Source organism: Tachysurus fulvidraco, chromosome 11 (assembly GCF_022655615.1).
Source record: "Tachysurus fulvidraco isolate hzauxx_2018 chromosome 11, HZAU_PFXX_2.0, whole genome shotgun sequence".
NCBI classification, from domain to species: Eukaryota; Metazoa; Chordata; class Actinopteri; order Siluriformes; family Bagridae; genus Tachysurus; species Tachysurus fulvidraco.
The window spans coordinates 10,664,511-10,676,522 of NC_062528.1; the positions used below are offsets into that span (position 1 = coordinate 10,664,511).

The 12,012-nt window shown below is 42.4% G+C and overlaps 1 protein-coding gene across 3 annotated transcripts; it reads right to left on the reverse strand.

Moving 5' to 3' along the window:
• Positions 1–1,734: 1,734 nt before the first annotated feature.
• Positions 1,735–11,923, reverse strand: slc35f2l (info solute carrier family 35 member F2, like). 3 transcript variants are annotated; one of them, XM_047820254.1, is made up of 9 exons: positions 11,769–11,923; positions 11,141–11,316; positions 9,579–9,706; positions 9,284–9,443; positions 4,555–4,711; positions 4,322–4,374; positions 3,525–3,679; positions 2,974–3,227; positions 1,851–2,112 (listed from the first exon to the last, which is right to left on the reverse strand). In XM_047820254.1, the coding sequence occupies exons 1-9, from the start codon at positions 11,849–11,851 to the stop codon at positions 1,866–1,868; spliced, it is 1,413 nt and encodes a 470-aa protein (XP_047676210.1). In that variant the 5' UTR covers positions 11,852–11,923; the 3' UTR covers positions 1,851–1,865. The 3 variants fall into 3 exon arrangements, with proteins under 3 accessions (XP_047676211.1, XP_047676210.1, XP_027002204.1); XM_047820255.1 differs by lacking the exon at positions 11,769–11,923 and having other exon boundaries at positions 1,735–2,112; positions 9,284–9,418; positions 11,141–11,276; XM_027146403.2 differs by lacking the exon at positions 1,851–2,112 and having other exon boundaries at positions 2,541–3,227.
• Positions 11,924–12,012: the final 89 nt, after the last annotated feature.

Consider the following 12,012-nt stretch of genomic DNA (forward strand, 5'->3'; position numbering starts at 1 on the left):
AAAATCTTACTATATAGATCATACCTCTTGTGAAGAATATGAGGTGATGAATATGAGGTGAGGACTATGTACTAGACTATGTACTAAAACTATGTAAGTTACAGCTCTATCATTAAAGCCGAAATCATCCTAGCAGAGATTCGGACGGGCCTACTGATAAAATCCACCTCCCCATCAGGATCCACACCCCGCCGTCTACTAGGAGGGGCTTCGTGATCAATGTCCTCTGCATCCCTACTCCTCCTGCCCTGCCGTGCGACTGGAACAACCATGATGGCAGGAGCATAAGGCTGACCAGGCACTATGTCTTCTATGTTGACATGATACTGAGGTCGGGGCAGAGGATTGTAGAACGATGTGGACTCTGGGAAGGGGGTGGCCTCCTCAAAGAAGATGGACTCCTAAGAGGGGATGGGACCCTTAGACCTAGAAGGGATGGGCTCCTCACTGGTGATAGGCCCCATATAGGGGATAGACCCCTCATAGGTGGGGATGGGTTCAACACCTCATGCTCATCACCATCACCTTCTTCATTTTGTCGCTCAGGCCTGTTGTCGTCGTCCTCGTAATCGCTGAGCTCCCAGCTGTAGTAGAGCTCATCGTGAGGAAAATTTTCAGCCGTCTCTCTCCGTCTCCCTGTGTCAAAAGAGATAAACAAGCAATGCAACACATCTTATACCACCTGATAAAAGGAAGCAGAAACCTTTAGTTGAATAGCACAGTGTCTGTTTTGTACAGCAGGAAAATCTCACTTTACACAAAAAGCATTTATTATACACTATAGTGATAAACAAAGCCTCGCTGTCCGGAATTTAAACAGCAACTTTATACTTTTGGTTAATCTGCACTGTACATTGCCACACCAGCTCTATTTATTTGTACTGGTTGAGCTTTGCTCAGGTCGCTGCCTTTCCTAACCGCACCTTTCAAACTCAGCTTTAACAACAAATGACACCGAAAATTCGTTCTCAGAAATATCTTCAAAACATAAACAATTAAGGAATTTCATCCTTTTTTATTTCTTCTTGTGAGATATACATAATTATGTACAAAGACAATTCTGTACCAGAATAAATAATGGCTTCAATTTTCACCACCAGCTTGTATTTTTAAAAACCATAGGCTTAGTTATCATACAGTGAACATTTATTAAAACGTTTTGCCAAATGGTTTAACGTTTTAGACTTTTGTTATACTGTTTATGAATCAATTTCTGTAAAAAATAATTAACTATGCTAACTAGCCGTCTAGCTAATGTTGATGACAGTACAGTGTATTACAGTAAAGTTATTGACTGTTTTTATAGTATTCGCTTTTTGGGTTTTGCACTTTTCAGACGGTCCCTTGGAATCTGTTTCTCAGTTGTCTGCACATAGAGTCTTGTTTATTTTAATTTTTTAAAATTTTATCTTAAAGCTGATTTTGAGAAAAATTTGGTTTTAGCTGCCTCTCTACATTACTAAGATAATAAAGAGGTGTTATTTGTGTAGTAACACCCTTTAGTTCAGGAGCTATTGACTCGGGAAACTCGAATCTGGGAATATGGGGCCAACTTTACTTAAGTACATTCCTAATCGGCTTGACTTTAATAAACTCCAATAAACATTAAGAACAATTTAAAATTATAATTTAATACATTTAGCGACACCTCTAATCGAGTCTGTTGGCCTCGATACTGTCAGTATTGACTGCAGTGTTGTAAATTCATGTCCGCTAACTTTAGCATAATGATCGTGTATGTACATCGATTAGCCTAATAACGATTAGCCGAACAGGTCGCGTTTCTCTAAACCACATAAAACCAGATTCCTCATTGCGTTTTCGCCTGTTTAGCGAAATATAAAAGCGCTTTAAACACTTGATACTTAAGTGAAGCAAAGACAAATGTCAGTAACTCGCCGTTCCAGGGGTCGAACAGTCCACTCCATCCCGGCTCGGGATCCACATCCTGGTGCTGTTGCGTCGCGTCTCCTCCTAAGTTCATCATCGCTCCAGGTATAGAGTCGGTGTACGGATGAAAATACACAATTGGAGGCGGAGAACAAGGAAAATAGCGGTGTAGAAATATTGCAGTCGGTAATCCACGTCTTGCGAGCTTCACCACCCGTGACACTTTTGATTTGAAAAGTGAGCAATTTGATTAAACACAAACAAATGCCATTACCAGGTCGACGTGTCACGTGACACCAAAAAAGCTCCCAGTGAGCAGAGGATTCGGGAAAATTCTTACTGATGGTGTCTATAATATATAAATGATTAAGGTGATATGATTTATATGGTTAAGGTGAATAAACTGCATATATTGTACAGTCATTTGACAAAATTAGGACATCCCATAAAAGTCATATTGTAATGTCTAGATTTACTCATATAACAGTATTTTTGAATTCTAGGTTTGAAGCTGAAATCCTACATTATGTTGGTGACATTATCATGTGATCAGTAATAAAAAGTCTGCAAGACCCATTTTTATTTATTGCACGAATTAACCATTACATTACCAGGAAATGCAGAATAATAGACAACAGACCAGTTTCAAAGAGTGATGAATAATATTGTTTTTATGTCCACATTAATGTCTCATCATATATTATTTATTGCCTATAATTATCTTTCTGTAAATTAGAAAAAACAGCACAGCACTTCTATAATAAATAAATACATTTAGAGATTTTATGCGTAATTTGAATTAGATTTATTTACAGCATTAGATTTTTTTATAGTCTATAATATATATTGCCACATTTCTAGTTAATCTTGTTCAATATCCAAAACATAAAGAGAGTGACAGCTGACATTTTTAGATATGAAATAAAACAATAATTTGATTCCCAACTGTGACCTAAATCCATCTGTCATTCAAGTATAGGCAATAAATTTTATATTTTGAAAAGTAAGTTACAGTCAGCATAATGTCTTCATCGGTCTACAATAAATCTACACGCAATGTTGACCTGAAGTTTCTGAGCTTACATTTTAACACTGCTTAAAACCCATCCGTGTCCATTTTCAGCTGGATGACTCTTTCCACTGGAATCAGTCTGGCTTTTCTCTTGAATCTCAAATTCACAGCCCACTTGCCTCTCATCATCGGTGTCAGCAGCCTGGTTGTCATGTCCTTCCTCCTCAGAAGCTGGTTCAGGAGTTTGGTTTGGTGCAGGGACGGTGTTAAACATTATGAAACCCAGCATGATCACCATTAAAGACACAACGTAAAGCCCTGAGAACTGAGTAGAAAGAACTCCATCACTCCATGTGACTTCATGTTAAAAAGTTAGACTAGTAAGACTAGTCATTTTGAAAATGAGCAAATGGACATTCAAAATCAAGATTATACGTTAACAAAGTCATCAACAGTTAGTAGGTAACTGTGACCCAGCAATAAGATATCTAAGACTGTTCGAGCAAAACAGAGTGCATAAGATTACAATTTATGATAAGTAAAGTTCAAAGGTGTTGCAATGTGTCCTGCAATGCTTGAGTGTGTCTTTGCATATGCACATGGTGGTATTGTTAATACTCACAGTGTACTGGAAAAGGAAAAGGCCACAGAAGAGGCTGAAGAGATCAGCTGTGAGCAGAGAGAGGTTGACTGTTGTGGCGCTGGACATGTTGATCACCACAGGCATGCAGCTGTACAGTGTATACATACACATAGCAAAACCACACAGGAGCAAAGCTGAGGAGAGAGTCAGAGACATAACTGAGACAAACGAATAATCAAATGCAATGCATACACTGAAAAAGTAGGGTGTAGGTTTGAATAAACAATTAACAAGTAAGGTTTTGAATATGGAATGGCAATGGGTTAGTGGGAAGGGTAGATAATTTAGTGTGACATACCAGCCTGATTTTGACCTAATCTTGTTTTGTCCCCTCACTGTCTAGGCTCTCTGACCTTGTCCCCAAAACAGCCAACCTGAGCTGTCTCTCTGATGTGCTCGTTCCTAATACTGTCCATCCTTGTCACTCCTAAAGAGAAACTCAACATCCTCATGTCTGCTACCGCCATCTCTGCTTGTGTCTTTTGCTCACTGCTACAGTCTCTAACCCATATAGCAAGCAAGTCTCACTACAGTCTTGTGCACCTTTCCTTTGATTATTGCTGACAATCTTCTGTCACACAGCATGAATGAGCTACATACAGTATAACCCATTAAATATGTAGTAGTAAAGTAACAGAGCTTTCAAAGTTAAGATCAGAATTGGTGTTGTAAGGATTAGAGTGGCACCTGCCTCCCAGCACCATCCCATATGGCCACGTCCTTGGAATAGTTGGTCATAAAATATATGACTGTAAATCTAAATGTGTGACTCTTACCAATTTGCCACGTCCAGTATATATTTGCCACCTTTGTATGTTCTAAAATACCTCTGCAATAAAAACCAAAAATCAGTACATGAAGTGTTTGTAGTGAACATGAGCACTTCAATTAGATCACTCATGAATCATAAGGCACAGTATTATGTGAAATCTTTCTGAATACATAACCTACATGGCTGATTACAAACATGTACCTCAACATACAAATTCAACATTCAAATGAGTCTCACAGCTGTATTCCGCTTATTAGTGTCCCGAAGAGGCCAACCATCCCTAGAAACTCCACCCGGCTCCCGTTCTTTACAATGTACTCCTGACACAGGTTGGAGACTGCATACAGAGTGGCGCTGATGATAACCAGACCATCTCCCAGCAGGATGTTACTGCCTGATAAAATCACAATGATGCAGCATTCAGTATAACAAAGTATGATGATCAACCGTATGATACAAATGTTTGTTAAAATGTATTTTAAAAGTAGTTAATTAGTTTATACAGAATAATTCAGTCAACATCAGTAGGTGGGGAGTGGTTTATCATCATTATATTAAGAATAAATTGCTTTATAGCAGGAACTCTGCTGAATTTTGATTGGTCAGAAGATGGTGATTAATTGTATACAACAGCAGCTCTGACAGTAGCAGTGGTTATTATACAAAATTGTATTAATATTAATTATATTAATGTGTTTGTTCTAGCCGCTACTGTATCTATAGTAACAGCTAATTTGTAGGGACCTATATAGTAAATGCTTAAATTAATCTGTCTAATAAACTGGTTACGATCATGTTTTTGTTTCTACCATCGGAAAGTCTAATGTAGAGGAATTTGCACTTGTGATTAACTATTCACAAATGAGGGAATGACTGCGTATAGACATAAAGTAATGATGTACAGTAACTAGAAACAAATCAAAAGTCACTGAACTTATAAAATGGTTATCATTAGTAAACAACAAGAATCAAATAATTTAGGGGTCATGAGTAATGAGGGGTCAACAGGCTGAAGATCCATGTGCAGTGGTTTTAATGAACAAACAATCAAAGTCAGACAGGCAGGGTCAAAGCCGGCAAACACAATATCAAAGCAGATACAGAAATTGGCAACCGCAAACAGGCAGAAGGTCGGGGCAGGCAGCAAGCAATCAGAAAAAACAGTAGTGTAATCAGTGGCAGTGAAGGATTCTGGGAGGTGTAGTCCGGAAGAGCTTAATATTCTGGGGATGCCCCCAGTCCAGCAGCGCCCCAGATCTCTTTGCTCTGGCGAAACCAATCATCCACGGCCGGCAGGTCGGTGGGTGTGTCGGACCACGGGAATAAGGGAGGCTGGAAACCCAGGACGCATTGAAAGGGTTTTAGCCCGGTGGCGGTTTTAACGAGGGAGTTTTGAGCATATTCCACCCACATCAAGTATCTGCTCCATTCGCTCTGTTGGCTTGGGCAATATGACTGGACGAAGTGGATGATTTCCTGGTTTAAGTGCTCTGTCTGCCCGTTGGACTGTGGGTGGAACCCCGGGGTGAGGCTGATATTGATGTTCAGCAATGTGAAAGAAAGCCGTCCAGACCCGTGACGTGAACCCTCTGTCAGAAACGATGACTTCAGGTAGACCATAAAAGTGGAAAACTGAATTACATAGTGCTTCTGCTGTCTCGAAGGCAGGGGGAGCTTGGTCAGAGGGATCAGGCGGCAGGCCTTAGAGAATCAGTCAATGACGGTTAGGATGACCGTGTAGTTGTTTGATCGGGGCAAGTCGATAATGAAGTCTAGAGCGATGTGAGACCATGGTCGTTGTGGAATGGGCAGAGGTTGTAACAAAACCGCGGGGCATTGATGGGAGGCTTTAGAGGTGTTGCTCAACTACGAACTCCCTGGCGTCCATGGGTAGGGATGGCCACCAGAATTGATTTTGAGCAAGGTGGATAGTTCCTGAGATGCCGGGGTGGCTGGAGCAAGGGCTGGCGTGCAAGAGCTCCAAGAGGGCTCTCGGGCAGGTTCTCGGGCACGTAGGTCTTGGTCGGAGGGCATTCAGTTGGTGCTGTTGTTTGCAGGTGGGAGATTTCAGTCAGGATGTCCCACTGGATGGGAGCGAGGATGCAAATTACATGGGATGATGGGTTCAGCCGGCGTGTTCTGGTCAGTCTCTCTGTGTACGCGCAACAGGGCATCGGCTTTGGTGTTCTTGCTCCCTGGTCGGTAGGTTACCATAAACTGAAAGCGGGTAAAAAAACATGGCCCACCGTGCCTGGCGTGGGATCATGCGTTTCGCGGCGCGTAGGTATTCGAGGTTTCGGTGGTCGGTGAGAACAACGAAGGGGTGCTGCACGCCTTCCAGCCAGTGCCGCAACTCCTCAAAAGCCGCTTTTATGGCCAGCAGCTCGCGGTCTCCCACGTCGTAGTTGCGCTCCGCAGGTGACAACTTGTGTGAGAAGTACGCACATGGGAGCATCTTATTGGCCAATCCCTGGCGTTGAGACAAGATGGCCCCGATTCCCGTGCTAGAGGTGTCCACCTCCACTATGAATGGCCAGTCTGGGTCTGGGTGGTGAAGAATAGGTGCCGAGGTGCCGGAACGCAGCTTCCGCCTCCGGTGACCAAATGAGCCGGGTAGGTACTTTCTTGGTCATGGATGTCAGGGGCGCAGCGATTGTGCTGAATCCACGAATGAAACGGCGATAGAAGTTGGCAAACCCTAGAAAGCACTGCAGCTCTTTGATGGTCCATGGTCGAGGCCACTGTAGCACCGCCTGTACCTATGTGTCGTCCATGGCGACCCCCTCAGCCGAAATGACGTAGCCCAGGAAGGCTGTCAAGGTCTGGTGAAACTCACACTTCTTTGCCTTGGCGTAAAGGCGGTGCTGAATCAAGCACTGCAATACTGCCCTCACGTGTTGTACATGCTCCTGCAGGTTTTCGGAATAGATGAGGAGGTCATCGATTACCCAGCGGTCTAACATGTCGATATAGATGATTACCCAGCGGTCTAACATGTCGCGAAACACGTCGTTGATGAAGGACTGAAGGACCGCCGGACTGTTAGAAAGGCCAAACGGCATGACCAAAAACTCATAGTGGCCAGATTGGGTCAAGAAAGCAGTCTTCCACTCGTCTCCCTCTCTGATGCGGATAAGGTTGTAGGCGCAGCGAAGATCCAATTTGGTGAAATACAGTGCCCGGCGGAGTTGTTCCAAACCCGACGGTATTGGAAGGGGGTACCGAAACGTCACCGTGATGTCATTTAGGGCTCGGTAGTCGATACATGGCCAGAGGCCCCTGTCCTTTTTCTTGACAAAGAAGAACCCCAATGATGCTGGGGACACGGAGGGCCGGATGAACCCCGTCTTTAACTCCTCCTCGATGTATTCACTCATAGCACCTGGCAGAAGTTCAATAGCACAATCACAAGGGCAGTGCCGTGGCAGTTCAGTAGCCTTGGTTTTGCTGAATGCCTCTGCGAGGTCCAGGTACTCGATCGGGAGTTCGGGTAGGTCAAGGGCAGTAGGCGTGGTGTTCGTGGTGTTGAGTTGGAGCGGCCTGTGGTGTTGGGTGCACGCACTTTCCCTGCTTGAGATTCACAGTTAGGGCCAGGAGATGACTGGGTTATGGAGTCTGAGCCATGGCAGTACAAGGATGAGGGTGTATCGGGGAGAGTGGATGATATGGAAACGGATGTGCTCAGTATGGTGTTCCCCCACCTGTAGATTGAGGTCCCTGGTGACGTGTGTGATGCGTCCTTCTCCGAGCGGTCGTCCGTCTATTGCTTCCACCGCCAAATGGTAACACAGGGCATTACTAGAATGTTATTGCTTTGCGCAAACTTCCATGACATGAAATTCCCCGCCGCACCCGAGTCGATAAGAGTGGATAGTTTCATGTTCTCTCCTCGTACCTCGAGTCGTGCACTGATCTGAGCACAGTCCCGTGATTGATGAGAAATAGTATCTCAACTCACCGGAGTGGTCTGCCTGTTAGACGGTTTGGTGTGGCAGGTGACCAGCCTGTGTTTGGGTTCCCACGGTAGAGACAGAGCTGTAGGCGGAACCGTTGCGCTCTCTCTTGAGGTGCATGAAGTCGATCTGCATGGGCTCGGGGCGCGCGGAGTGTCTGTGACCTTGCCGAGAGTGTAACAGGCCTTTGCGGAATAACAGTCTCAACATCGTTCCTCCCAGCCTGCCTCCGCAGCAAGAGTGAGAAAGGCCAGTGCATATTCAGCAGCCATGCGATCGCCCTGCGAAATGGCCGGCAAGCACTCCTCCGCGCTCTCTCCTGTGGCGGAGTGGTCGAAGACCGCGTGAAATTGTGTGAGGAAGCTTTCGAAGGTAGGAAAAGCGTCCTCTCGCCACACCACGGTAGCCCAGTCCAGCGCTTTGCCGGTGAGTAGCGAGCAGACAAAAGCGGTGCGGCTGGCTTCAGTCGGGTACAGCGCTGGTTGCTGCACTACGAAGAGCGAGCACTGCATAAGGAAGCCCCTGCACTTTCCGGGATCCCCGTTAAACTTCTCCGGTAAGGCTAGTCATGGGCTGGCGGCTGACACAATATCAAAGCCGGCAAACACAATATCAAAGCAGATACAGAAATCGGCAACAGCAAACAGGCAGAAGGTCGGGGCAGACAGCAAGCAATCAGAAAAACCAGTAGACAGAAACAGGATCAAAACCAAACTAGAAATACACAGGAAACACTCAGAATGACAGTAGAAACACATCGAGACTTCGCACCGGCATAGAGTTTAAGTTCAGCTTATGTAGGGAGTGGTTGATGAGGAACAGGTGGCAGTGGCAGTGAAGGATTCTGGGAGGTGTAGTCCGGAAGAGCTTAATATTCTGGGGATGCTTCCCTTTGCTGGCGTTCGGGAGGTGCTTCATGTTTTTTTTTTTATTCCTCACTTAACATCTAGATGTAACACTGCAAAAAAAGCATGTTCTTTAATGAAATGGAAGTCAATAAGCAATTCACTCACTTGATCCTTGGTCTCTGCCTGAGACTAGGTCTGCTCCAACCATGGCTCCTACACCAGCCAGACACACACACACAGCTACATAGTGAATGATTCTGTAGCGTGCCTTCAGGAAGACCCAGGACAAGACCAGAAGCACTGGGAGAACAAAGCAGTCCAAAAGCTGAAACACAGTAAATGAGTCAAAACAGCCATGTAGCAGCATTAACATATCGGACAATTATTTTAGGTGCATACAAATGCAATAAATCACTAACTTTTTTATAGCATTATAATATCTACAGAAAAGGCTTTTCACCTGTATGCTGGTTAGTGTGGTGTACTGGTAAGCCTTCAACACTGCATAATTTGCCTCCACATCTGCCAGCCCCAACAATGCATATTTCCACCATTTTGTCCTTAAGATCTGCAGAATGTTTTTATTGCCTAGTATATAAAAGACAAAAGAAGATAAATATAGGATCTATTCATTAAATCTCAGAATGTGTGGTTTTTTGAATAAATACATTCAGCTTAATATCTATTTACTTTTTAGTTTTTTCTCTGTACACTTTCAATATATTTTCCTGTTACAGAGTTAAGGGTTTACCGGCTGTCTACAAGTAGTTATATTTATTCTGTAGAATGCTTCATAAAGAAATTATGCTTTGTTGTTAGGTATAACTGTCACAGAATTGCTATAGTTTCAATCACAAAACCTAAGGGATTTTTTACGTTAATAACCGTTACATGGTATAAAACGTTCTTTTACATTCTGATTCCAAGACAGTTATTACTAAAGTTTATGTTATATTAACATAAATGATGTCAAAACGTTTTGCATCCTCAGTGTGTCATTACAACATATAGAAATGAAGTGGAAACAATTAAAAACATTTTTGGGAAAAATAGGAAAAGAAAAACTCATAATAAGATATTTGAGAGTCAGCACACTGTTTTATAACAGAGTACATGGCAGTGCTCAGAATTAAACAATGACATTCAATCTCATTTTCAAAAGGTGTTCATAAAAAGACAAGGCAAACATTTACCAGAAAGGTTACCAAGAGACCTACAGCAACTTTGAAGAAGCTGCTGGAATATCTGACAAGCAGTGGTAGCAATCTCTTGTATTCTGAACGTCTAAGTAAGGGGTAGGCTAGATGGAGGCTTTTTCTCAACATCCCAAGCTCAACTAAATCAGCCCAAACCATGTGGCAAAACATGTTACGTTTTGTGCTAGTAAGCTGAAGATGGAAAGGAATTTCACATTTTAGAACGACAATAACAAAAAGCATATATCCAAATCAACAAAGGAACTACTTAACTACTTAACTACACAGGAATGAGATTAGTCAATATGTGCCTTGCTGATTGACTCTTACCACAAAAAAACTAAGTGGTATGATAAAGGTATAGCAAAAGTATAGCATTAGTTTAGGGATGTGCAAAAAATCTGTTTTTTGTTTTGTTTTGGTTTTTTTTTTCATATTTTTTCTGATTGTTTTTAACTTCATTTTTATACATTAACATTTCAGTGTGAGGGTGGAAAAAGTTCTGAAATTATTTATCTTCCTTTTATTTTTATGTCACTTATTAACAGGAGTGTGGAGGCTTTTTAATGCATTGTATGTATTCGGTTCAACAAGTGTCTTAATGCTGTAATATGTGAGTTTTGCTTGGTTTTCTTTCCTTTGATAATACCTGTAGGGAAACATGTCAAACACACACACACACACACACACACACACACACACACACACACACACACACACACACACACACATACACTTATATGCAGTAGATAGAGCTTAAGTTAAAACATGCTAGACTTTTCTTTAGAAAAGCTATTAATCAATAATCTGAAGCAAAGAAACCAACCTTTTCTAAAACACAGTGCAGTAGTGTAGGTGAGGCATAGAAGTGTGTAATTGATGCAGCTCTGGAGCATCGGTACGTCCAGGTTAAATTCTGTGGCCAGGTATTGAGAGGTGACTGCAGTCCCACAAATCAGTGCTGAGAGACCCTGGCCCATGGCCAGCATTTTCAGGAGATTCCTATAAAAACCATGCACAAATAAAACTAAAACTGCTCCTTACAATCTCAGAAAATCGCATTATACTGTATATATCTTTGCCACTGGGTAGTAAATAAAAGTTGTTTTTTAAGTTTTAAATGTATAACATCTGAACCTTTCCAGGAGAAAGATACATACTAAAGTAACAAAAGGTGTTCATTTACTAATACCTTAACCAGACAACTAGGAAATGTACAGTTTAGCACCCTATTATTCTGAGTTTATCCCTATTAATCCCTGAGTTTATCCCTATTATCCCTATTAAACATTGTTTAATTGTTTTAACACTGTAGATTATTATTATGCATTTATTCATGCTAGGGTGCACTTTAGTCATTTAGAATGACTCATGCAAACAGTAAATTAGCTTGAAATTATTATTTGTTAGAATGGAAAGGAAATGGGTAATAGTGAGGACATATGTTCGCTCACCATGTGAATATTTCCCTCCATTTGAATTGCCTGAGTTCCCTTGAAATCTTTTGGCAGACTGATTCATGTTGGTCATGACTCATCTTTGCTTCTCTGCTGTTCTCACTCCTGCTCTGAAGTGAACCGTCAGCCGACGTGTCCAAGAAGAACACAATGCCGTATCTTAACTAACAAAGTGAATCATTTACTGTGTAACTTACAAGGCTAAGAATGATAAAACTTTTTACAACCCAAGTGTGGAGTA

What these genes read in the sequence shown, in the direction of transcription:
- slc35f2l (XM_047820254.1), bottom strand. Translation starts at nt 11,851, where the DNA reads ATGAGTCATGACCAACATGAATCAGTCTGCCAAAAGATTTCAAGGGAA. An exon ending in ATACTGGACGTGGCAAATTG is followed by an intron (nt 3,680 to 4,321) that starts GTAAGAGTCACA and finishes CTCTCTCCTCAG; the next exon opens with CTTTGCTCCTGTGTGGTTTT. An exon ending in TTTTCCTTTTCCAGTACACT is followed by an intron (nt 3,228 to 3,524) that starts GTGAGTATTAAC and finishes CTTTCTACTCAG; the next exon opens with TTCTCAGGGCTTTACGTTGT.